General features: G+C 51.8%; 1 protein-coding gene across 1 annotated transcript; it reads right to left on the bottom strand.

Annotated features, from left to right (window-relative positions):
- Positions 1 to 550: 550 nt before the first annotated feature.
- On the bottom strand, positions 551 to 23182 carry PODN (podocan). Its single transcript, XM_006839864.1, is given in 12 exon segments — positions 551 to 743; positions 1737 to 1885; positions 5272 to 5929; positions 6771 to 6886; positions 7118 to 7274; positions 8323 to 8432; positions 10406 to 10470; positions 11670 to 11763; positions 12835 to 13173; positions 16913 to 16932; positions 23088 to 23142; positions 23144 to 23182. Coding segments are annotated over 12 exon segments (1995 nt in total).
- Between the last annotated feature and the right edge of the window lie 1105 nt (positions 23183 to 24287).

The raw sequence follows: 24287 nt of genomic DNA, 5'->3' as shown, positions 1-24287 counted from the left end.
AGATCCACATAGCCAATCACCTCTGTGTTGCTTCCCAATGCTCTCAGGTCCCCCACACTCAACAGTTCCCATCAAACTTTCTCCTCCACCAAATACTACCATCCACAGGAATTTCAAGCTAGAATCCTAAGCCTTGTCCTCGCCCTCACCCCATGCCCAGCAGGACCCTAACTTCTTGAGTCTGACCCCAAGGCCCTTAGCCATCTGTTTGCTGTCTCCATGATCATGCCCCACCTCATCCTCTCTGACTTGATTACAGCGCCAGCCTCCTGATGGGTCCCCACATCCACGCTTAGCATCCACCATCACAGAACCCTTACTGGATTACAGCGCCCGGACATGGGTGTCCTCCCTATAGGCTTGCTGCTATAACCCCAGCCCTCACCCAGTGCCTTAGCACATACCAAATGCTGCTTTATGTCTATGGAATGAATGGATGAAGCGGGGTGGGCCCGAAAGATCCCAGACTTGGGCAGGAACAGCAAACTGCAGAGGTGTCCCCATATACACACTAATCACCCACCTGGGTCAGATCCACTTCACCTTGTCATTATGTGGATTCATCTTCTTCTTCATTGTCCTCTTCTTCCTCCTCCTCCTCTTCCTCTTCTTCCTCCTTCAAGCGGCCACGGTCCTTGGAAACATCACTAAACTCAAAGTTGCCTTCAATGTCCAAGACCTGCAGGTGCTTCAGCCTCCGGAAGGCGCTTTCCACCACAGAGCCCACGGCCAGCTTGTTGAACCTGTGCGGCATCCAGGCATCCACGTGTGGTCACTGCCAGGAACCCACCCCACCCCCTCAGCAGGCAAAAGGGGAGGGGAGAAGGAGCAGTAAGGTGCGTCATGGTTAGTGCCAGCTCTTTAGGGTGCTGCAGCTCGGGGGCTGGTCCTGCTCTTCCTGGATTCTCCATCAGGAAGGTATACACCCTCCCTCTGTGGAAGCCCTCACTAGGACTCTGGGAGTGCCGGCCAGAGTAACCCCTCTCTGCATACCCTCTGGAAGCCGGGTCACTGCAGGCAGCATATGCATTCCAGGCTGCTCTCTGGCCCCTGCAGAAGCAAGTCTCTGCTTCTCTGCAGAAGCCGGAGACACAAGCCACACTCCACCCCAGCAGCCCCCACTCTCTAGCCTGGCTCTGATCCTCAAAGAATCAAGGGTGAGTGGGTATTGGAGGGACTCACTGTGGTTCTGCTCCATGGAAACTCCTCAGCTTTTGTGGAAGCTAGGTGCCCCGAATCATTCCAGACCCCCACCCCCAGAGTCCAGTGTGGGGCTGAACCCAACCTGGCTGCCTGTGGACACTAGCAATTACCATGTATCCTCTGGGCCTCAGTTTTCCCAATTGTAAATTACGAGGATGCTCTCTGGAGTCCTTTCCTATCATAGTATCATCAATAATGCTCACGACTCATGACAAGCCTGAATGTGCAGAGAAGAATTGCTCCATAGGGTTTCCAAGGCTGTGATCATCAGGCTTGTCTTCTGAGGTGGCTCTGGGTGGCTTTGAACCACCAACCATTTGGTTAGCAGTCTAGTATTTAACCACATGCGCCACCAGGGCGCCTCCCACCCTGAGAGCTGAGGCAGGGAAGGCTGAGTGGGTTGGGTGGGATGTGTCACATCCCGTACCACCCAGCCAGTCAACAGGAAGTCAGCCTTTAGACATTATGTTTGAGCTCTTCCCAGGAGGGAGGAGGTGGGCACCAAGCCATGGTGGGCGTGAGGGGGCTCTTACCTGAGAAAGATCCCCTTGAGGTTGGGTGTGGAGTCGAAGGCATTGGCAGGCACGGTGCTTATCTTGTTGTTCTGCAGATATAGGTACTCAAGTGACTCAGGGAGCCCCTCGGGGATTTCAGTGAGCTGATTCCCAGCAATGTCCAGCAGCTGCAGAGGTGACCAGGGGACACCAGGAGGGTCAGATACTCTCACCTATGCAAAGCACTTAACAGCTTGCAAAACCCCTAATAATCCAAAGCCTAGCTAAATCTTAGGTTGACCCTACAAGGACGAAGGTCTATAAATAGCCCCATTTCTCAGATGGGGAAACAAATTCAGAGAGGTTAAATGATTTGTCCAAGGTCACACAGTCTGTGTTGTTATTGTTATTAAGTACCGTAATGTCAGTTCCGACTCATAGTGACTCTGTACAGGGTTTCCGAGGCTGCAAATCTTTACAGGAGCAGAAAGCCTCATCTTTCTCCCACGGAACAGCTGGTAGTTTTGAACTGCCAACCTTGAGGTTAGCAGCCTGAACCACTACGCTACCAGGGTTCCTTTCACACAGTCTATAAGAGGCTGGAATCCAGTACATCTGACTCTTAACCCTTGTTCCTAATTGATGTGTATCCCACCAGCCTCTCCTAGCTTTGGACATAAATTCACAGCCAAGATGTTTGTGTCATAGTCTTGTGTCTGTTACACATTATCACCCCATTAGGACTAAAGGCCCCAGATGGGCAGAGGCCAGGGATCCTCCAGCCTTTGTGTCTCACCCAACTGACCCAAGATGAGGGTGGAGTGTGGGGGACCACCTGAGTGGGGTTGCTTATCCGAGGAGCTCAGGGCCATATGGGCAGGGACCAGAGCAGGGTGGTTGGGCAGAACAGTGAGGGTGAGGCCTGCAGTGATCCCGGTGTGAAAGCCAGGACCCAGGCTGGTCAGCCCCAGAGTCCCCACATGCCCAGGATCCAGGAGGCAGGCAGTCAGGGAAATCGAGTCAAATTTCTAGGGAGCAGAACAAACTCTGTGGTAGGTAGTACTGCTGGACAGTGAGTGCCCCAGGCTTTGCTACCAATTCCACAGCTCCTCCAGTGGTCAGCACCATCATCCCCAACCCCTTCCACACACAGATAGTCCAGCTTTACTGCTCCCAGAAAGTACCCCCAACACCCTTCCTTCCGAGCAGGTCTCTTGCTTCCTTCTGTGTTCCTACAATCCTTGGTGCCCCATCACCTCTATGCACTTCTGTACTCATCCCAAGCACCCTATATCAACAGGTGGGTGTAGAGGCATGAGACACACTGAAGCACACGTCCACCCTCAGGAAACCAGGCTGGTGTGGGAGAGAGACACAAAATCTGACTCTGACAACCCAGTGGCACTGGGCTGTGATGAGGGAGCCTGAGGGGCCAGGACAATTTCCCCATCAAAGAAACAGTCCAATAAAGGAGCTCTGGTAGTGTGGTGTTTACAAATCAGGCTGTGAACCTCAAGGTCAGCAGTTTGAAACTACCAGCTGTTCTGCAGGAGAAGGATGAGGCTTTCTGCTCCAGTAAAGATTTACAGCCTTGGAAACCCTGTACAGGGTCGTTATGAGTTGGTTCCGACTCGACTCCACGGCACGTAACCACCAACCACCAGAGCAGGTAGGGGCTGGGGATGGGGCTCTGAGGCAGAAGGAGTGGTGCCCATAGAAAGATCCAGTAATATGAGGAATTACCCCTCCCTGCTGCCAGATACCCCATCCCAGACTCAGCTTAGGTAGACTGTTGCCCCATCATCACTGTTAGGTTGTTGTTGTTAAGTGCTGTCGAGTCGGTTTTGACTCATAGCAACCCTGTATAGGGTTTCTGAGGAGTGGCTGGTGAGTTTGAACTGCCAACCTTGAGGTTCAAATCAACCTTGTGGTCCAATGCATGGGAAACCCCAGAGCTAAGCTCCATGAGGGAAGTGTTCTTACACCTGTCTTGTTCCTACTGGGTCCCCTCGGTACATAGAATGAATGAATGAGTAGATATCATTGTGAAAATAGAGGGGAAGATGTTTCCAACAGAGAGGCGAGTATGAGCAAAGCCCAGTGCATCTGTGAAACCATAAGAGGCTCGCTTGGTGGGATCAGGGACAGAGTTGAAGACATGACAAGGGCTCTGGCCTGTGTTCTAAAGACAACGGGGAGCCATGAAAATGGGTGTGTGCATATGGAGTGCAGAAGCAGGAAGCTCCTAGGAAGCTGTGGTCCAGAGAAGAAAAGGGGTGGTCAATCTCAAGTGTGAGCAGTGGGGATGGAGAAATGTGGACAATTGAGAGATGTGACAGAGTTTGGTGATGATAGGCTGTTGGGGACAGGTGATGAGGCCAGCTCCCTGGCTTCCTGTGGGCACCTGGGTGAATATCATCTCTTTACATTACTTAGAAACCACAGCAGAAAGAGCAGATGTGATGGAGAAGACAGCAAAACTAGGAATCCCTTGAGATTAGTCCAAGGGATAAGCTAACCAAAAGGTTGGAGGCTCAAGTTCACCCAGAGGTGACTTGGAAGAAAGACCTGGGAATCTACTTCCCCCCAAAGCAATCAATGAAAGTCTTATGGAGCACAGTTCTACTCTGACACATATGTGGTCACCATGAGTTAGAGTTGGCTCAGTGGCAACTGGTTTACTGGAGAATGGACAGAGATGGTTCGATACTGGCATCTGACATTCAATGCAGAGGTCCTGCAGGGTCCCTCCCAGAAAAGGGCTCCAGCCTCAAAGTTCTGAGACCACCCCCCTTTGCCCCTCCCCTCTCTCAATCCAACATCCCAATCCTGCCAGCTCCCTACCCCCTCCCCATGTGTTCAAATCCTCCTTCTTGCATAGCATTCACTTTGAGTCCAAGGGGGCTGGGTCCAACTGTGATGAGTGAAATGCTACAATTCCTGCCGTTATTCTAATGGGAGGGACAGGCAACAAACCAGTAAATGACCTCATGCCTGGGAAGGAAAACCAAAGCAAAGGAAGGTGACGGCCCCAGGCAGGTGACATTTGTCTAGAGCCCTGAGAAGGAGGGAGGGGAAAGAGTCCTGAGGACAGCTGGGGGAAGAGGGGAGAGTCAGAGATTCTAGGACAACCATGCCCTGGGGGCTTCTCCTTATAGGTCTGGCACTGAGGCTGTTGCCAGGCAGCACAGGGGCTGGTGCAGGTTGATGGACAACCCACTACTGGACAGGGCCCACTGCTTCACACCTGATCTGCACCACCTCATATTCCTCTGGGGAAAGGTTCTATATTAATTGAGTTGTGTGGGTTCACTTGTAACTAAAAAAGGTTCAGTTCAAATGCCCAGATATCCCTGAATACCTGTGACCACTGGCCACACCCAGAATGCCTGAAATAGCCCTCCACAGACTGGTGAGGTGGGCCCAGCTTCTCCAGCACCCATTCCTGCACTTATCCTCTGCCTCAACCCTCTCCCAACAGATGGGTGGGCTGCTCCGGGCAGCCCTACCAGCAGTACTCCCCTACCAGCAGTACCCCCCCACCTACCCGGTTACACCCCTTCGCTTCCCATACCTGCAGGCGTGCGAGGTCCGCCCAGGCACGCGGGCCCAAGGCCCGGCTGCGCAGCCGGTTGCCGGTGAGGTAGAGCTCACAAAGCTGGGCCATGCCGGTCAGTGCCCCTCGTGCCAGGGCGGCCAGCTCATTGCGCTTAACCTTCAGCACTTGCACATTGCGGGGCAGGCCCGGCGGCAGCGTGTGTAGCCTGTTTCCCGACAGGTCTAGAGAGCGCAAAAGACGTAGCTTGCGGAAAGCGTCACGATGCACCTGGGGGCTGGTGATGCGGTTGTAGCTGAGGTTGAGTTCCTCCAGGAAGTAGGTGGTGGCGAAGTCTTCACGGCCAATGCCGGTGATGTGATTGTGCAGGATCATGAGGGTGCGCACGCGACGGGGCAGGCTGCTGGGCACGCGCTCCAGCGCGTTGTTGTACAGGTGCACCGTGTGCAGCTTCTTCAGGCCCTGGAAGGCCAGCGGGTGGATGCCGTCTGCCCGCAGCTGGTTGCTGTGTAGTAGCAGGTATTCAAGGCTGCGGATGGGGGTCAGCACGTCCGCGTCCACACTCCGGATGACGTTCTTCTCCAGGTGCAGCAGCACCAGGCTGCGGGGCAGTCCCGATGGGACGCGCGACAGGTTATTGCTGGACAGATCCAGGTACTCTAGGCTCGAGAGCTTCCTGGGGGAGGGAGGGAATCAGGACGTTTGGCACCTGCTCCCACCATTATTCCCAAGGAAGGGGGATGGGAACTACCTTAATTCATCCCAGCTCCGCCATTCACTGGCAGGGCTTAGGGGGTGGGGGGTCTCCTCTGAGCCTCTTTTTAACCTTGGGTTGATTCGGTGATACAAGCATACCTCATTTTACTGTGCTTTGCTTTATTGTGCTTTTTTCAAATTGAAGATTTGTGGTAACCCTGAATCCAGCAAGTCTCTCGGTACCATTTTCCCAACATCATGGGCTCACTTCGGGTCTCTGTCTCACATTTTGGTAAAGCTCCCAGGATTTAAAACTTTTTCATAACGCTATTGCACATGTACTGTAGACGACAGTGTATGTAAACATAACTTTTAGGTGCTGGGAAGTCAAGTTCATGTTACTCACTTTATTGCCAGCCTAACTTTATTGAGGTGATCTAGAATGAAACCCACAGTAGCTGGGAGGCATGTCTGTATGTTGCTTTAGGGCAATTCTAGCATTGTTTTTGGCACACAGAAAGTTGCATGAAGGCTGATTGTTTAACTAAGATCTTATGACTCCTAAAAAATAAAACTAGATTTGCTTTCAACAAGAAAGCTTGAGGTTGTATTTCATACTTAAAGATTAGTCCCTGTAAATGCTCCCTTGTTTTGTTGGAAACCTGGCAGGTCTTACCATTATATACCACATGTCTTCAGGGACTTAAATGTCAAACACAGCACAATTATCAGAGCTCCTTCTCCAGAGGTAGAGCCCAGGGCAGGTGTGCTGGGGGTATGTATGAGGGTCTGGCTCAGGGGGGGCCCAGGTGGGGACTCACCAGAAGGTCTCATTGTCCAGGCCCTCATCAGTCAGGTAGTTGTTCTGCAGGTAGAGCTCACGTAGGTTGCTCAGTTCGCTGAAGGCACCTGGTGGGATCTTCTCAAGCTTGTTGTTCTGTGGGGAGGGGAGGGAGCTTGAGGGGGTGCTGAGGGCCAGGGGCAGCATCGAGGGGTCTGGAGGAGCTTGGGGAGGGCGCCCACACCTGGAGTGTGTTAGATGGGGTTTGGGTGGCTCCACACATCACCCTCACTGATGGCCAGGAACCTGGGCTTTGACCTATTTCTCCCTAGTGGGCTCTGCCATCTGATGTGTGCCCTCTTCTCCCACTGTGGATCCCCTCCCCACCTTAAGGTGCAGCTTGTAGAGGGCAGGCGGCAGGTGTTTGGGCACATGGCGCAGGAAGTTGCTGGACAGGATGAGGATCTCGACGTTGCTGGAGCCATTGAACATGTTGTCCGGCAGCCCGGCGTCAGCCAGTTTGTTGTTGTGCAGGTACACAGACCTGAGGAGAAGCCACCAGCTCTCACCCCCACCTGGGCTCCACCCAGTCTGGGGCCTCCAAACCCATGCCAGGCTAGATGTGGAGCCCAGAGTGCCCTCCTCAGCCCATCTAAGCCCAAAGGTGTGGAGTTAGAAGCATCTCAGACTCCTTCTTATACAGAGAAGAGGCAGAGACCCCACCAGAGGCCACCAGCTAGGTAGTGGCAGAAATAGGATTCACACCCTGTTTCCCTGGACCCCAGTCTGTCCTGTTCCACACCCTTCAAAGTCCTCAGCTCTCCCCACTGACCGTCCAGGCCCTTACGTCCTTGCCTCCTTGCCAATCCCACACAGCCTGGCTCTGGGTTCTGTGGAACTGCCTATAGATGAGGCCTGTGCCTCCCTCCTCACTTCTGTGTCCTCGATGATGTTCTCAGCACAGGACCTGGTCCAGAGGTGATGACCCCTCATTCATTCAACAAATATACAGTGAGAGCTACTACATGCCAGGATTGTTCCAGACTCTGAAGATACAGCGGTGGATACAACCAGCAAGACCCCTGCCCTCCTGAGAAGATAAACGCCTCAGCCGCCTTCTTATCTGTGGGATTGAGGGCATGTGCGCTGGCTTCTCAGGGGCAGGAGAGTCAAGTGACATGACAGATTCTCCTTCCAGGAGAGACACCACGGCAGCCACCCCCCATGGCCATCCTGTGCTATAGAAAGCTCACTCCCCCACAGTCTCCATAAAAAGGCAGTTCTGTCCAGTCTTCCCTCCCCCCAAGGGCAAGAAAGGAGGGAAACCCCCATCCATCTCCCCACAATGTCTGCAAATTAATGCCCTCTGTCCTCGTCTCCTTAACTCATTCCTCTTCTGCTTAGGTCTTAACTCTGGCAACATCTTCTCAGGGAGCCTCTGGGGTTTCCTCCACCACAGTCCTGAGTGTGGGTGTGTTTCCCACTACACAGCAGGCCTATCTGGTTCCCCTCCATGCCTAACACAGGACAGGCAGCCTCCAACATGGTACCTCCCCCAGACTGAGCCCAGGGCCATCCTTTTGACCTCTGACCTCAAGTTTGGCTTCTGACCAAAGGTGAGTCCGTAGATCTTGGTGAGATAGTTGGCAGCAAAGTCCACGCTGACCAGAGTGTTCGGCAGGAATCGGGGTGCCAAGGTCAGCTGGGAAAGGGAAGAATCAGAAGGACAAACAGAAGGGTAGAGGTTAGCTCTGGGCCTTGTGGGCTGCCTGATGATCGGCTAGGCCCTTCAGTTTGTCTCCGCCCAGGGCCATCTCTCTAAAATGGAGCTCTGCCCACTCCCCTGATAAAACAAGATCAAAGTTTGATGGCTCCCACAGTCCTTGGCTTGACATTCAAAGTCTTCTGGGTCCTGTTCCCTGTCCATGTGTCCCCTGATTTCTCCCCTCACTGCTGCCCTACACCAGCCATTCTGTCTAGTCACAGTGAGCCATCCATGCATCCCCAAGCACATCCAATGATGACCATCCATCAGCCATTCACAGTAGTTACTGAGAGCTAGAGTTCTGGTTGTGGGTTAATGCGCTAGACTGCAAAGTCTATTTGAATCACAAGGTCGGTCATTCAAGCTCACCAGCTGCTCCTTGGAACCCTATAAAGGTTCGTTATGGGTCGGAATCGACTTGATGACACTTAACAACAACAATAAGGCAGTGTTCCAGGCAGAGGCCCAGGTATTGGGCATAACCTGGGGAACAAACAAGAGAAGTTCCTGCCTCCTCCAAAGATTACATCTTGGTGGAGAAAACAATGCACAGACAAAGAATCAAAAGGATCCAACCATGATGACTGCTGTGCAGAGAATTAAAACAGGCTGAATGTAGAGCAACTGGGTTAGGTGGTGAGGCAGGTAACATTTAAGCCATCATGGTACCATAAGTGTCAGGAAAAAGGAGACACCAAATGAAGACCAGAGGACAGAGCATCCAAGTTAAAGTGTACAGTCCAACCATGCTGGGTCATGGGCAAGTATGGGGAGTCTGAGTTGGAGAGGGTGGAGGAAAAGAGTTACGAGAGTCAGGTGGGGCCAGATCCCACAGGGACTCATAGGCCATGGACACAAATAGGGATTTCATTCTGAATGGAAGGGGAAGCCCCCAAAAGGTTCTAAGCAGGACAAAAGGTAAGAGGAAGGGATTTTTAAATGATCACTTGGAGTTTATGGGTGGTGCAAATGCTAAATGCTTTAGGCTGCTAACCAAAAGGTTAGGAGTTCAAGCCTACCCAGAGACTCCTCAGAAGAACAGTTTCATGAAAAAACAACCATTGAAAACCCTCTGCAGTATCCTTCTACTCTGACACACATGGAATCACCATGAGTTGGAATTCACTGACAGTACTGATGCTGACCAGGACAGAAACTTGCTGTGGGACAGGAGGGCACATGGGAAATCACAGCATCCAGATGCAATGCCAGAGTTCTCACACGGACCACTGATGCCGCAGGTGGTTGCCGAGACCAATTACAGAAGTGGGGAGATCGCAGGAGGATTCGGTTTGGGGGCTGTGGGCAGGAATCAGTCTTTTTACTGGACATCTCAAGAGAGATGGCAAGAAGGCAGAAGATCTCTGAATCTCAAGTCCCGAGGAGTGGGCAGAGCTGCAGATTGATATTTAGACTTGGTTGTGGTATAGAGATGCGAGTCAAGTCCAGGGGGAGGAAGAGTCACATCAGGTGAAGTTAGAGGGGGAAAGGCCAAGACGGAGCCCTAGGGCATGTCAGACACATGCAGGTTGACAGCCTTTGTACCTTTACTCATGCTATCCGCTGTGCTGCAGTGCCCCCCTCTTTGGGGCCACTGGTTGAACCCCTATTACTTTTCATGGCTCTGCTCAATACCGTCTCCTCCAGGAAGCCCTCTAAGGACCCTCTCCCCAGTGGAGATGAACTCTTTCTCCCCTATGCTTCATTAGGTCTTGGCCTGTGTCTTCATTGTCTGACCACACTCAGCCCTGGTCGAGTGACGGGTCTATGTCTATTCCCACATGTGGGAGCAGCATTGGGGACCCAAAGGCCAGCCCAGAAGATGCCCTGGTGAAAGTTCACTGAACTCAGTTGAAGAGAACACCAGGGGGATAGGGCAACACACCCCCTACCCTGCCTGGGTCCCTCACCTTGTTATTGGCCAGGTACAGGTAATTGAGGTTGGTCAGGTGCTCAAACGCCTCTTCCGGGAGCCCTTCAAAGGACAGGCATCGGTCAGAGCCCTGGATGAAGGAGATGCTACAGGGGAGCAAGCCGGGCACCAACCGCCCTCCCCTACTCCTACCCCCTTGCCAGGACTGGGGAGTGTTCTCCTCTGATTCCTTCTCCAGCCCAATTCTCTCTTCCTTTTCTCTTGTGGGCCCAAGATCAGAGGTGGAGGTAGGGAATGTCAGTTTAGCAACTGCCTAACCCTCCACCCTGCTCAGGGCAGTCTGAGTGGGGCTGGATCCCAGCTCAAGGCAGGGCACCCAGTCAGACCACTCCCAGCCAGGAAGAAGTGCTCCTCTTTGGGAGAATGGGAGTCCCACATCCCACTCAGCCTCATAGGCAGATGGGGCCAAGTTTATGGCCCTGCATCTCCCAGACACCTGCAACGCCCCTATCCCACCCGGCAGATGTCGTGTCAGGACCCAGCTGTTGCTGGGAGCTGGGCCAGGCTGCCCTCCTCCAGCCCGGAGGTCAGCTGCTGACACTCAGTTTCTGGCTCCAAGACCCTCAGACTCTGGGCCGCACCCAAGTATCTAACAAGAGGGAACAGTTATATAAACCATGGTGAAGCCTCTTCACAGAAAACCCTGCTGGCCTCTGTAGAATGCCAGTTACTGAGAGCTTTAACAACTTGAGAAATGCCGCTGAGGTCATTGCTAAGTGAAACTAAGCAGGTTACCATACCTATTCCTTGAATCAGCTTGGTATTTTAGGAAACTGGATTGGGTTGTAACGATGCTTGCAGAGCTGGGTATATTTATGAAATCAAATTGTACCTTTACACTGGATATATTTTATGATATGCAAATAATACTTCAATAAAGTTATTTTTCCCCATGGAATAAAAAGATACAAAAATGCCCACTGTGATTGATCCAAGTGGCAGAATTATGAGTGGGTTATTCAAGGATTCTGCAGTTCTGTGATCCTAAAGGCCTTCTGTGAGTTGAGGATCCTATGACAAAGATCCTGGGATCTAAGCTTTTCTGAGACCTCTCTCCTGACCCAACTCGTAGGTCTCAGGTCTAAGGGGAAGCAGAGGCAGAAGCACCTAGAACAGGCTTTCAGCTGCCACAGAAAAGCCCCCTGCCCAGCACAGGCCTTGCTCTGTCCCACATGCAGGATCGGCAGGGCCGACTGTTGCCTGTGGGGACCTAGCTCCCTCATTTGTTGCCTGACCCTCACCTCGGGAAGTCAGGCGGTTGTTCTGGAGGTTCAGGGTCTCCAGCAGGTGCAGACGAGAGAGCTCCTCGGGATAGATCTTTTCCAGTTGGTTGTTCTGGGGGTAAGGTGGTGAGGCAGCATCAGCCTGAGAGGCAGCCCAGGAGCCCCCCATCCACCCTTAGACCCTCTGGAACTCTCCCCACGGCTGGTAGACTCTGGGTGCTGGCACGGCAGTGACCACACAAGCATGAGAGCCCATCTCCAAGGGTCCAGATTTGGTGTGCCACAGCTGATCTTCCAGTCCAGCTGCCTACTGCCCTCCCATTTGATGTTTGGTGCCCCCAGACCATTCCCCACACCCACACCAGAAACCTCCTTGGTTCCCGTTCCTAGGCTTGCTACCACCACTCCCCTTAGACACCTTTATAGCCTGGGTCAGACGCCACCTCCTCTAGGAGCCTACCAGGTTGGATGAGGGCTCTCTGTTTATGTCTCTGATCCCTTACAGGCTGTGAGCACCTCAGGGGCAGGGTGTGTCCGAGTCTCCCCTACATCCCAGCATCCCACGCTGGACCAGGGGTGTAGAGCAGGTGCTCAGGATATATTTCATGAATGGATGAACAGCAATAAATGCTGTCTTCAACTTGAGGTTCTGGGATGGGCTTCCACCATTGCCAACCTCAGGGAACCCATATTGTGTGACCAGGAGGGTCACAGGGCCTGATTCTCCACTGGAAATTAGTGTGACCCCTTCCAGGACCACTGAGACGTACAACTGCGGCTGCACCAGTGCCCACTGTCCCGTCTCATTTCTCGCAGGGCCAAAACCTGACTTGATGCCTATTCAGGCTCCCAGATGCGCAGCAGGGAGCGCACTGTCCTCTGCACCCTGAGAGTACACCTGCCAGGGTCCACTTTGCTCTTATTTTTCCCACCTTGCCATGGGGTCTCTGTTCATAGGGTCCACTGCTGGGTGGGTCTGTGTCTCCAAGTGAGCACATGAGCAGGTTGTATTATCACGGTCCCTCTAAGGTGGGGAATCAGGAGGGTTAGGACTCCATGCGGCCGAGCTACCCTAGCTCGCACTAGCAGGGACCTGGGAACCCCAAGTGCTGCAGTCTGGGCAGGCAGGTTGCTATGAGTACGGAGGTGCTGGGATGGGAGCCGTGAGCCCCTGGTGCCTCACCTGCAGGGAAAGGTGGTTGGTGTGCTCTGGCAAGTCCCCTGGGAATTCACGCAGGTCAATGCCACCACAGTCAACAACCCCCTCCTGGGAGCAGGCGCACTCTCTGGGGCAGTCCATGGTGGCCTGGCCAGACCTTGGCTCCTCCAGGCTCAGGACCAGCACTGGCCCCTCCAGGAACTCGTTCTCTTCGGGGCCCAGGTTGTGGGTGCTGGTTTGGCCTAATGCAGGTGCCCTCGCCGTCAGCACCCGTCCCAGCTGCAATTGGGACCCCAGCAGCAAAAGGAGCAGCAGTGCCCCGCTCCGGGCCATGGTGCCTGAAGGAGGGGTGGAATCAGCCCTCTGGAGGCAAAGGGGCTGCGAACCACCAAAGTCATCGTGTAGTCCTCCCAGCACAAGGCAGCTCCCAGCTGACCTACTGATGGCCCTGTCCTTGGGAAGGTCTGCAATTGCTTCCTCAACCCTGACCAGGCCAGGTCTCAAGGAATCTGTACCCCGTTTCACAGAAGAGCAATCACATGTAGGCCCTTCTGCAATCATGGTGGCAGCCAAGAGTTGAGCCGGGTACTGGGGGGCTCCCAGCGTCAGCAGGGTTGGTCCCAGCTGTTTGCTTGCTATTCTAGATCTCCAGGACTTGGTCCCTGCCTCTCATTCAAACTCCCCACCCGTTCACCTCCAGTCATATAAGACTATTCATAGTTCCTCCCTCCAAGCCTTTGCACACACTGTTCCTTCTGCCTGGAATGTCCTTCTCACCTCCTGTGCAATCAGGTGTTCCCTTCTGTCACAAGAACCAACTCTGAGAATGTGTCCCCTTGGAGGGCTCAGAGATGATCCAGGGATCTCCAAGATGTGAGTGTGTCTTTCTCCCACACAAGCCTGTAAGCCACCCTCTGTCTGGTGTAGACCCAGCCCAGAGCCAGGCAGAGAGGAGGTATCAGAGAATGGTGCTGCTGCTGCCAGACCTCCTGAGTCCTAATGTTTGCACCCTCAGCTGCCTCCCCAGTGCCTCATGTGCTCACATTACCGCTGCCACCTGCAGAACATCTCTCCTGGTAAAGCCAGGAGGATCAGGGAGATGGCTGAGGAAGAAGCCAGGGGTGCCATCCCAGCAACCCCATAGCCTTGGCTTGGCTCAGGGCTGGGTCTCCAGGGTTCTCTGTACAGGGAGTCACTTAGGAACCATCTCTGGGAAAATTGTCCGCTAAGTTGTGACAGACAGTGGCTCAGATACACTGACTCTGAGTCCCCCAGAGCAGAGTTTGAGTTCACCTCCACCACTTACAGGTTATGACCCTGCTGAACCTCAGCTGTACTGTGGACAAGATGTCTACGTTCACAATTTCTGTGAGGAGTCCGTAGATAACAGACAGTAAGTGCATGGCGCCTGTTAGGTAAATAAGAGCTGCCACCACCGCTGCAGCTGAACGAGAATCACACATTGAGTTACAGCATGGTAGCCAGCAGCCAGGCCTCAGGGGCGCCCATTCCTGAGCTGAGTCACTCCAGCACTGGATCACCATCAGAGGGGACCACAGCCCTAGAGCAGTTAGAAAGACCCGCCAAAGACCCCAATGTGTGGTAAAGAAAGCTCTCATGAACTGTGTGACCCATTCACTGCCTTCAAGTCAATTCCAACTCATAGCTCCCTAGAATCGCTCCCTAGAGTTTCTGAGGTTGTAAATCTTTATAGAAGCAGATTGTCTCATGTTTCTCCTTCAGAGCAGCTGGTAGATTCGAACTGCTGACCTTTTGGTTAGCAGCCCAACACTTAACCCAGGGCTCCTCGGGAAGGTTATGTAACACTCTAAGTCCCAGATTCCTCACTTGTCAACAGGGATGACAACAGATCCATTTTCATGGGGAAGCAGGAGTCAATGGGGTAGATGCATGGCCCCCGCAAAGTGCTCAGCAAGGAACACTCAGTCACTTATTGAGTGTTTAATAAATGCTAGCTCTTCCTACACTTAATCGTCAAATGCATGGAGTTGTCCACATCCCGACAATCAACTGCCTATTCATTGCCTGACCACACCAATGCCCACTACAGAATTCCCTGCATTTTTCTTTCCCTGGTCTAGATTCTGTTTGTACCTTTCAATCCAGTCCTGGTCGCATCTCCTCCCAAAGATTTTGCAGAGGCTCAGTCCTCCTAAGGAGCCCCTGCATGGTGTGAACACTAAGCTCTGGGCTACTAAGGTGGTTCGAACCTACCCTTCTACGAATTCCTGCTGTCCTGTGCTACTGTTGTATTTCAGATGCTGCTTTACCTCCCTCATCGACTCAAGTCAGCTTTCTGAGACAAAGCCCATCTGTGCCCACCCTTGTGCTGGCCATGGGGGAAACAGGTGAGGTGGATACGGTCCTGTTCTCAGTCTTGAGGGATGGCAGACCCTACTACCCAAACTGGGTGAGTCCTGAGGCTTACAAGAACTGCAGAAGGGTCCTGCAGAACATGAGAATCAGCGGGAAAAGCATGAGGAGAGACAACAGGGACACAATCTAGCTTGCGTGACCCTTGTTGTTGTTGTTAAGTACCATCCAGTCAGTTCTGACCCATAGCAGCCCTGTATAGGGTTTCCAAGGAGCAGCTGGTGAGTTTGAACCACCAACCTTGAGGTTCAAACTGACCATGCAGTCCAGCACATTAACCCACAGCGCCACACCAGGACTCCTCAAAGTCTAAGCAGACTCGGGAGCGGCCATTGGCCTGGCAGAAACCAGGGAGTCCAGAACACACACAGGGCCTGGGTTTCAGGGGTCTGTCAGCAATAGCCTGACTGAGGCTCACCCACCCGCACCCTGATGGCTCTACCTCCTGACCAGAATGGGCAATAAGTCCCTGGCCAATTTACAGGTCATCATTCCCTGGTTGCTGCCCTGCTCTACATTACCCACCAGCTCCAGCGCTGTGTCCCCTGAGAAGACTGTGGAATGCTCCCGGATATTCCATCTCTACATTCTCACCAAAAAGCAAACCCAAAGCCTGTGCCATTGAATAGGCTCTGACTCACGGTGATTCTGTGTGTTACAGAATAGAACCGTGCTTCACAGGGTTTTCAATAATTGGTTTTTCAGAAGTAGATCACCAGGCATTTCTTCCAAGACACGTCTGGATGGATTTGAATCCTTTCAGGTAGTAGTCCAGCATGCGGCTATTTGTGCCATCCTTCGCATAAACTACTTCATATTTGTGACACCCAGACCTTTGTGTAAACTACTCCCTAGGATGGATTGTGAATATATAAATGTGTTTGTGCCTGTGCACAGAACCAGAGCCTTCCAAGTGCCTGGAGCCACCAGGATTAAACAGAGCGAGTCTCAGCCCCTCCCTGCCTTCCTAACACCACTGCAGCCCAGGACTCTGAGAAGGGGAGGGGAAGCTCAGGCTCCAAATGAAATCAGGGCAGGAGGCTGGGGCTATGGGGAGGGGCTCAGATCCTCACATGGCTGGTGTTGTCACTGGGAAGGCTCTTCCTCTCTCACTCTCAGTTTTGTAAAAATCTGTAAACTGGATCCATTAAAAAATCTAATATATAGTAACACTATGAATCATACTGAAAATAGTATCATTTTATAAATCAGGGAGCTGAGACCCAGTGGAATTGGCCAATGTAACAGAGCTATTAGGAGGCAAAGCCCAGCTCCCAAGCCCAGGATTTAGCCACAATGTTATGCTGCCCTTCGCTGGGCACTGGAGACCCAGACCACAGACTCAGGGCTGGCTCCTGCTCCTGCCCTAAGAAGTTCACTGCTACATGGACCATCATGACAGCCACTTGCCACGTATGGCTGCTGAGCACTTGAAATGTGGCTAGTGCAACTGAGATGTACTGTATCCAATTGAATGCTCAAGGATTTCAAAGGCTTAGTACAAAAAGGGAACGTATATCTCATTAAGATGATAAGAAATATGAATAATATCTCATAACATGTTGTTATTGTTGTTAAGTGCCATCGAATCGGTTCCAACCCATAGCGACCCTCTATAGGGGTTTCTGAGGAGCAGCTGCTGAGCTTGAACCACCGACCTTGCAGTTCGAATGGCTTTGCAGTCTGGCGCATTAACCCACAACGCCACACCAGGACTCCATAACATATATCTCATTAATTATTACATTGATTACAGTGATAACATTTAGATAACCAGTAACCAGTTTGAGGACTTTGGTGCATCAGACCCAAGCCATTGTATTTTCAATCACCTCACATGTATGCAAAAGCTGGACAATGAATAAGGAAGACCAGAGAAGAATTCATGCCTCTGAATTATGGTGTTGGTTGTTGTTGTTGTTGTTGTTAAGTGCCATCGAGTCGGGTCCGACCCATAGCGACCCTGTACAGGGTTTCCGAGGGTGTAGCTCTGTGTAATGGTTATGAATCGGGCTGCGAACCTCAGGGTCAGCAGTTCGAAACTACCAGCTGTTGCGCGGGAGAAAGATGAGGCTTTCTGCTGTCGTGAAAGATTTACAGCTTCAGAAACCCTGTACAGGGTCGCTATGAGTCGGAACTGACTCCACGGCACATAACAACAACAACAAAGAATGTTGAATATAATATGACTGCCAGAAGAACAAACTAATCTGTCTTGAAGTACAGCCAGATTGTTCCTTGGAAGCCACGATGGTGAGACTTAAGGAAAAATCCGTCCCTGGAGAAGGACATTGTGATAGGTAAAGTAGTTGTTGATGTTGATAGGTGCCATCAAGTTGGCTCGAACTGACAGTGAGAACGAAACATCACCTGGTCCTGTGCCATCCTCATAATTATAGTTATGTCTGAGCCCATTGCTGCAGCCACTGTGTCAATCCACTTCATTGAGGGGGTCGTCCTCTTTCTGCTGACCCTCTACGTTACCAAACATGATGTCCTTCTCCAAGGATTGGCCCTTCCTGATAACATGTCCAAAGTCCATGAGACTAAGAAGTATTCTGGCTGTACTTCTTCCAAGACAGATTGGTTTGTTATTCTGGCCGTCCAGAGTGCTTTCAAAGTTCTTCACCAACACCATAACTCAATTGCATAAATTCTTCCTTATTCACTGTCCACCTTTCACACACATATGACGTGATAGAAAATACCATGGCTTGGGTCAGGTGCACCTTAGTTCTCCAAGTAATATCTTTGCTGTTTAACATCTTTTGAAGTGGTCTTTTGTAACAGATTTTCCCAATGCAATCTGTTGTTTGATTTCTTGACTGCTGCTTTCATGAGCATTGATAGTAGATTGAAGTAAAATGAAATCCTTGACAACTTCAATCTTTTCTTCGTTATTATGATATTGTTTATTGGTACAGTTGTGAGGATTTTTGTTTCCTTTACATTGAAGTGCAATCCATACGGAAGGCTCTATCATGTGATCTTCATCAGTAAGGCTTCAAGTCCTCTTCACTGTCAGCAAACAAAGTTGTGTCATCTGCCTATCGCAGGTTGTTAATGAGTCTTCCTCCATTCCCAACGTCACCTTCTTCATGTAGTACAGTTTATTGGATTATTTGCTCAGCATACACATTGAATAAGTATGGTAAAAGAATACAGCTCCAGTATACATCTTTCTTGACCTTAAACTATGAAGTATAACTTTTGTTCTATTTGAATAACTGCCTCTGGTCCATGTACAGATTCCCCATGAGCACAATTAAGCGTTCTAGAAGTCCCATTCTTCACAATATTATTCATAGTTTGTTATGATCCACACAGCTGAAAGCCTTTGCATAGTCAATAAAGCACAAGTAAACATCTGTCTGGTATTCTCTGCTTTCAGCCAAAATTCATGTGACGTCAGCAATGCTACCCTTCCTTCCATGTCCTCTTCGGAATCTGGCTTGAATTTCTGGCAGCTTCCTATTGATATGCTGCTGAAACTTTTTTTAAAAATATCTTCAGAAAGTTCTTTACTTGCATGTTATATAAATGATATTGCTGAATAATTTCTGTATTCTGTAGCGTCACCTTTCTTTAGAATGAGCACAAATAGGAATCGCTTCCAGTTAATTGACCAGCTAGCTATTTTCTAAATTCTTAACATAGACTAGTACTGCTTCCGGCGCTGCATCAGGTGGTGAGACATTTCTGTTGATAAAGTAAAGGGTCAGCGAAAAAAGAAGAAGATTCTCAACAAGATGGATTGACACAGTGGCTAAAACAATGGGTTCAAGCGTAACAATTGTGAGGATGGCTCAGGACAGGCCAGACCCTGTTGTGATGACTCGAGATGAGTCGGAATCAACTCAACAATAACCAGTAACTAGTTGTTATCAAGTTAACTTTAACTCATGAAGAACCCACATGTGTCAGGGTAGAACTGTGCTCCACAGGGTTTTCAATGGTTGATTTTTTGGAAGTAGGTTGAGAGGCCTCTGAATAGACTTGAACCTCCAACCTTTAGGTTAGCAGTTGAGTGCATTAACTGTTTACACCACCCAGGAATTCAAATATTTTGGATGTATTAGATGACATAAATGGTTAAAATTAACTTCCATCTATTTTCTTTTTTACACTGCATATGTGGCTTGCATTTGTAGCTCACACTATAATTGCATTGGACAGCACTGTGTGTAAGCTGAGTAACCAGGTTTGATCAGATGTGTGATAGGGCAAGGAAGCTCAGAGGAAGCCTTGCTCTTGCCTTGGGAACAGAAGTAATGATGCCTATTCTAGTCATGAAGGATGGATACCAGGCAAAAGGGACAGGGTGATACCAATAGGGGAACCATGAGTGCAAAGACTTGGGAATGAGGGTCCATCCTGTGTCTGGGGAACTCTATGAAGCTCACTAAAGTGTCTGGTGGGGGGTAGGGACTGGAAGTGATGGAAGTGAGCAGCAGCAAGTGTAGACTAGGAAGGGGCTTACAGGCCCTTATCTTAGGGAAGCTGAGGAGCTGTTGGAGAGAGCAGGATTGTGACATAGATTTATGCTATGTGGGAGCTGGACCAGTGAGGAGCATACAATGGCGCAGGCAAGAGATGAGGAACCTGGGCTGGGATGCAGGGAGGCAGAAGGGAACTGGATTCAAGGGAGAGGCAGAAAGAACAAACAGGACTCTGAGAGTGGTGGGCCCAGAGTCACCTCTTCCTTCCCCCTTCCCCCAGCATGGCCACCCACCCTCAAGACCTTGAGGTCCTGGGCAGTTCTAACTCCACCACCTGGTTTGCTGTAGGACCCTGGTTATATCGCTGACCTATCTGAGCTTCACATTTTCCATCTGTTCCCTAAGAATTTGAACAAAAAATAAGCCCCCAAAGCACCTTTGTGTACCCAGTCATTTGTGAGGTGACAGAGGACAGAACAGGCCCCTGGTCTCTGGGAGCTTCAAGTGTCCCTGGCAAGGAACAACTCAAGTGCTGAATGAGAAGGGTAGTTTAGCCTACACATGGGTCACTTTAGAGACGGAGGGACATGGGTTCTAACCCTGACTGCTGTGTGAGTCTGGGCCAGTCACTTACCACCACAAACCCTGATGTCCTAGTCTAGGAAATGGAAAGGGGAGCTGCCTCAGGAGAATTCCATTAAATGATGATGGTGATGTGCATCTGAGTCTGGTACTAGTAAGTGTAACAAAAGCAGCATTGCTGTTACGGAGGAAGTGGAGTAGACCTGCTGCCTGCTAAGCCTGGAGGCCCCGTCTGGCTTTGTGCGTTAATGTGCTGGGCTGCAAGGTTGGCTTGAACTGCAAGGTTGCTCCTCGGAAATCCTATACAAGGTCGCTATCAGTTGAAACTGACTACTCAGCACTTAACAACAGAAGAGGAAGGACTCCTGGTGTGGCGATGTAGGATAAGCACTGGACTGTGAACCACAAGGTTGGCAGTTCAAACCCATCAGCTGCTCCTCGGAAACCTTCTACAGGGTTTCTATGAGTCAAAATTGACTTGACAACATTTAACAACAATCTTTAATGGAAGCAGATTGGCACATTGTTCTCCTGCAACAGCAGGTGGGTTCGAATTATCTATGCTTTAGTTAGCAGCCAAGCACTTACGCATCGAGTCACCAGGGCTCCCTATATATTGCAAAGGGATGGACAAATTTAGCAAAAATTGACTGATGAACTACTCTGTGTTGGGCTCTAAACAGTAACATTTTATTTACTACTCACAGAAACTCCCAGATTAACAGTCTTCCTGTTCTGCGAATGAAGAATCCCTCACTAAAGGGCTCTTATTCTGCCCATCCCCAGCAAGCTCTTATTCCTTTTCCAGGTCCTGCTTAAATGTCTCTGCTCCAGGAAGTCTTTCTTGCCTCCCTGGCTTGGCAAGAGGTTCCTTCGTGCTCCCATAGGCCCCCAACCAAGTCCCCTTCATCCTCCAAGTTTCAGCCAAGCCTTCCTTGACTTCCCAGGCATGGAGTGGATACTTATTAAATATTGCCAAATGAATGACTTTGTGAAAAGGCAGAGTTGGAAGTGATCTGCCACATTATCTGGTCCCACTCCCTGAGTTTACAGATTAGTGTGTAAAGGCTAATTTGGGTCTTCTGACTCCTGTCCAGAGTCTGGAGCTGATCCTGAAGATTGAGTAGGAGTTCTCCAAGTAGATAAAGGAGGAGAACGGCACCTCAAGCTGAGAAAACAGCATACTTAAAGGTATGGTGGTGGTGGTGGTGGTGTGTTTAGGAAAGGGCAGATGGTTGGGGGGGGGGCGGGGGGGGAGGGATAGAGGATGGAAATGGAGAACCAAGTAGCCAATGGCATTTCACTTTGCTAAGGGGTTGGTAATGGGAAGCCATAGGATTCCAAGAAGGTCATGATCAGAATTGATCTAGGCTTTAAGAGGTCACCCTTAGTCACCCTCTACTCAATGTGAGACAGTGTGGTGGCTCTGTGGATAAGCACTGTACTGCAAACCACAAAGTCAGTAGTTGGAGCCCACAAGCAGCTCTTAGGGAGAAAGATGAGATTTTCTGTTCCAGCAAAGATTTACAACCTTGAAAACCCTATGGAGGGTCCCTATGAGGCAGAATTGACTCAAAGGAATTTAATAACAACCCAATTTAAAACAAAAGAAGTAAACAATGCTCCAATGGATATCATGAAAATTATCATACAAACCGAACACTTGTTATCTAATACTAGCCTTGGGCCAGTCACTGCTCTGTCATGGGCATCTGGCTGCCCCTTCGTTTTCCTCATGGCCTTTCCAGTGAGGAAGGTTTCCTATATAGAGGAGGAGCTGGGGACTCTTCTGGTTCACACCTAGGGTGCCTTTTGAAGGTGGTAGACATGTATAGCCCGGACAGATTACAGTTTGCCCTTCCCAGATGCTCAGGTTTCAAGAACCTCCATTAACCAATAATTCACTACAAGTGCTGGAAGCGCATCCCTCCTCAGGAAGGGCCCATCCGCGCGCCTTGGTCCTGTGCCTGCTCCTCTCCCGAAGTTCATACAGCCGCTGCCTTTCAGCCCCAGTCCCTGCCCCGGAGGCTGCCAGGAACTCGCAGCTGCCGCCTCTTACACCTGACCTAGCATCAGAAATGGATCTCATCCCCGCCCCCAGGCCGGGCTAGTGTCTCCAGACCTGGAACCTGGGGCTTTCTCTGCAAGAACCCGAGGGCGTGATCCGCCAGTTCCCGCCCTCTCCTCTATATGGTTGTTTTGGGAGGCCGGTAGGAAGGCAGTTGCCTAGACAGACAGACGGACACAACAGACCGCCAGCTGAGAGCCTAGGCTTTGCGAATGCAAGGGACTGCACAGTCGGCTGGGGAGCCGCGGTGGAAGCGGTCCTGGTGGCCCATGCACAGACTCCGCTTCACCTGTCCGCACTCCCTGGGGCAGATCTCTGACCCTCTCAAGGTCTGTTTCTCTGTCTGCAAAGAGTTCGAAGTCGTACTCCTGATGGGTTGACGTGGAAAGTCACATGGATACTATGAGTTGGGGTTCTAAATACAGGGGTCCACACCCTCCCCTCCCCTCCTCAGTTCCACCTGGCCCCCACATTCCCTGTCGCCCCGCCCGCGTCCTTCCCCTCTCTCCCCCAACCCCAGCCCCACCTCATCCGCCCTCAGATTCTTTCCAGATGTGCATAGCGGGAGGGGCCCGTGGGCTGGGACCAGCCTCTGGCCAGAAAGGCGAAAAGCCCCCTTTACTCGGTGTCCCAGTCGCGCAGGGGTCGTACCCGGAGGGGCCGCACCCTTGGTGCAGGGATCCAAGGGAGGGGGCGAGAGCGGCGGCCCCGCCCCGAGCAGCTGCTGGGCGGTCGGGAGAGGCGGGGAAGTCCGAGCTTGCCCCGGTCCCGGCCCGGCTCGGACGCCCGCGCCTGGTACCTGCTGCGCCCCCGCGCCGCGCGGCGCCCAGCGGGCCGAACGCGCTCTCCCGAGTCTCGGCTGCGCTCAGCGGACGTGGGCTCCTTCCATTCAAGTCTAGCAGTGCGCTGGGCGACGCAAGTTTTGTTGTGGGTTTTCTCCTCCCCGCCTCTCCCCCGCCCCCGCCCCCCCGCAGGCATCTGCTGGACGCCAGCCCCCTCCGGACACAGACGTAGGGTCCCCACAGGCGCAAGGACAGGGGGCTGCCCCCTTCCCCGCACTGGACTTGGCCAGGCCCCACTGCCCCAGAGGCCGAGCCACCGCACTAGCCCCTCTCGGCCAGGCGGGACCCGCTGCACACGCCTACCCCTCTAGGAAATCGGGAAGGCGGGGTGTCTAGCCCGCAACGCTTCCTAGTTCCCAGGCTTCCGCAGTGGAACCGGACCCCCTTTAGGCCCCAGCACCTGAAAAGAGGACCAGGGAGACAGCTCCTCCGGCACAGAGCCGCTAAGCCGTCTCTCCCTCATAACAGGATTTTGCAACCGCTCCAGCCAGTAGTACTTTTCCGTACACTCGCCCACCCTGGGGTCCTGGGCTGTGGCTAAGAGGGCCGCCTGCCCAAACCCTGCTGGGCCCCTTCCCGGAAAAGTTCCCCCGCCCCTGAGTTGGCCTTAGACCCACAGCCTGGTGAGCCTTGAAGGATGGTAAATTGGGCCGGGAGTTGGGTGCATGTGGATCCTAGTTGCAGGGAGACAAGGGGGTGAGCATCTAGCCCTCAAGACACCATATTGCTTCCAGGAGCTTAAAACGTTTCCAAGTTAACAAGCACTAACTGCTAACAGCTGAAGCAACATGGTTTGGTGCCAGGAACTTCCACAATGTGTGTGTGTGTGTGGCGGTGGGGGGGGGGGGGGGGGGGGGGGGGGACTGGGTTTAGGTGGGACTTGGCACCTACACTGCATAGCAATCCTGATGCGCCATGTATACTACCTTACCTGGCTGCCCTCCTGCTAGAGAGAGAGGAGAAATCAGTCAAACATAGGACCACTTGTCCAAACGAAATGGCGAGGCCTCTGGATGAACGACTGAGGCAGGGCAACCGCAGACCATCACTGGCTGCTACTGCGCACACTGATTGTACTACACACATTGCTGTCATCTTGACGCTCCTGCAAGAGAAGAGCTCCCGCTGCCTTCATTTTACAGGCAAAGACAC

Source organism: Chrysochloris asiatica, unplaced genomic scaffold, assembly GCF_000296735.1.
Source record: "Chrysochloris asiatica unplaced genomic scaffold, ChrAsi1.0 scaffold00026, whole genome shotgun sequence".
Lineage (NCBI taxonomy): Eukaryota > Metazoa > Chordata > Mammalia > Afrosoricida > Chrysochloridae > Chrysochloris > Chrysochloris asiatica.
The sequence above is the reverse complement of the archived record's forward strand: the minus strand, read 5'-3'. Positions and strand labels throughout refer to the sequence as shown.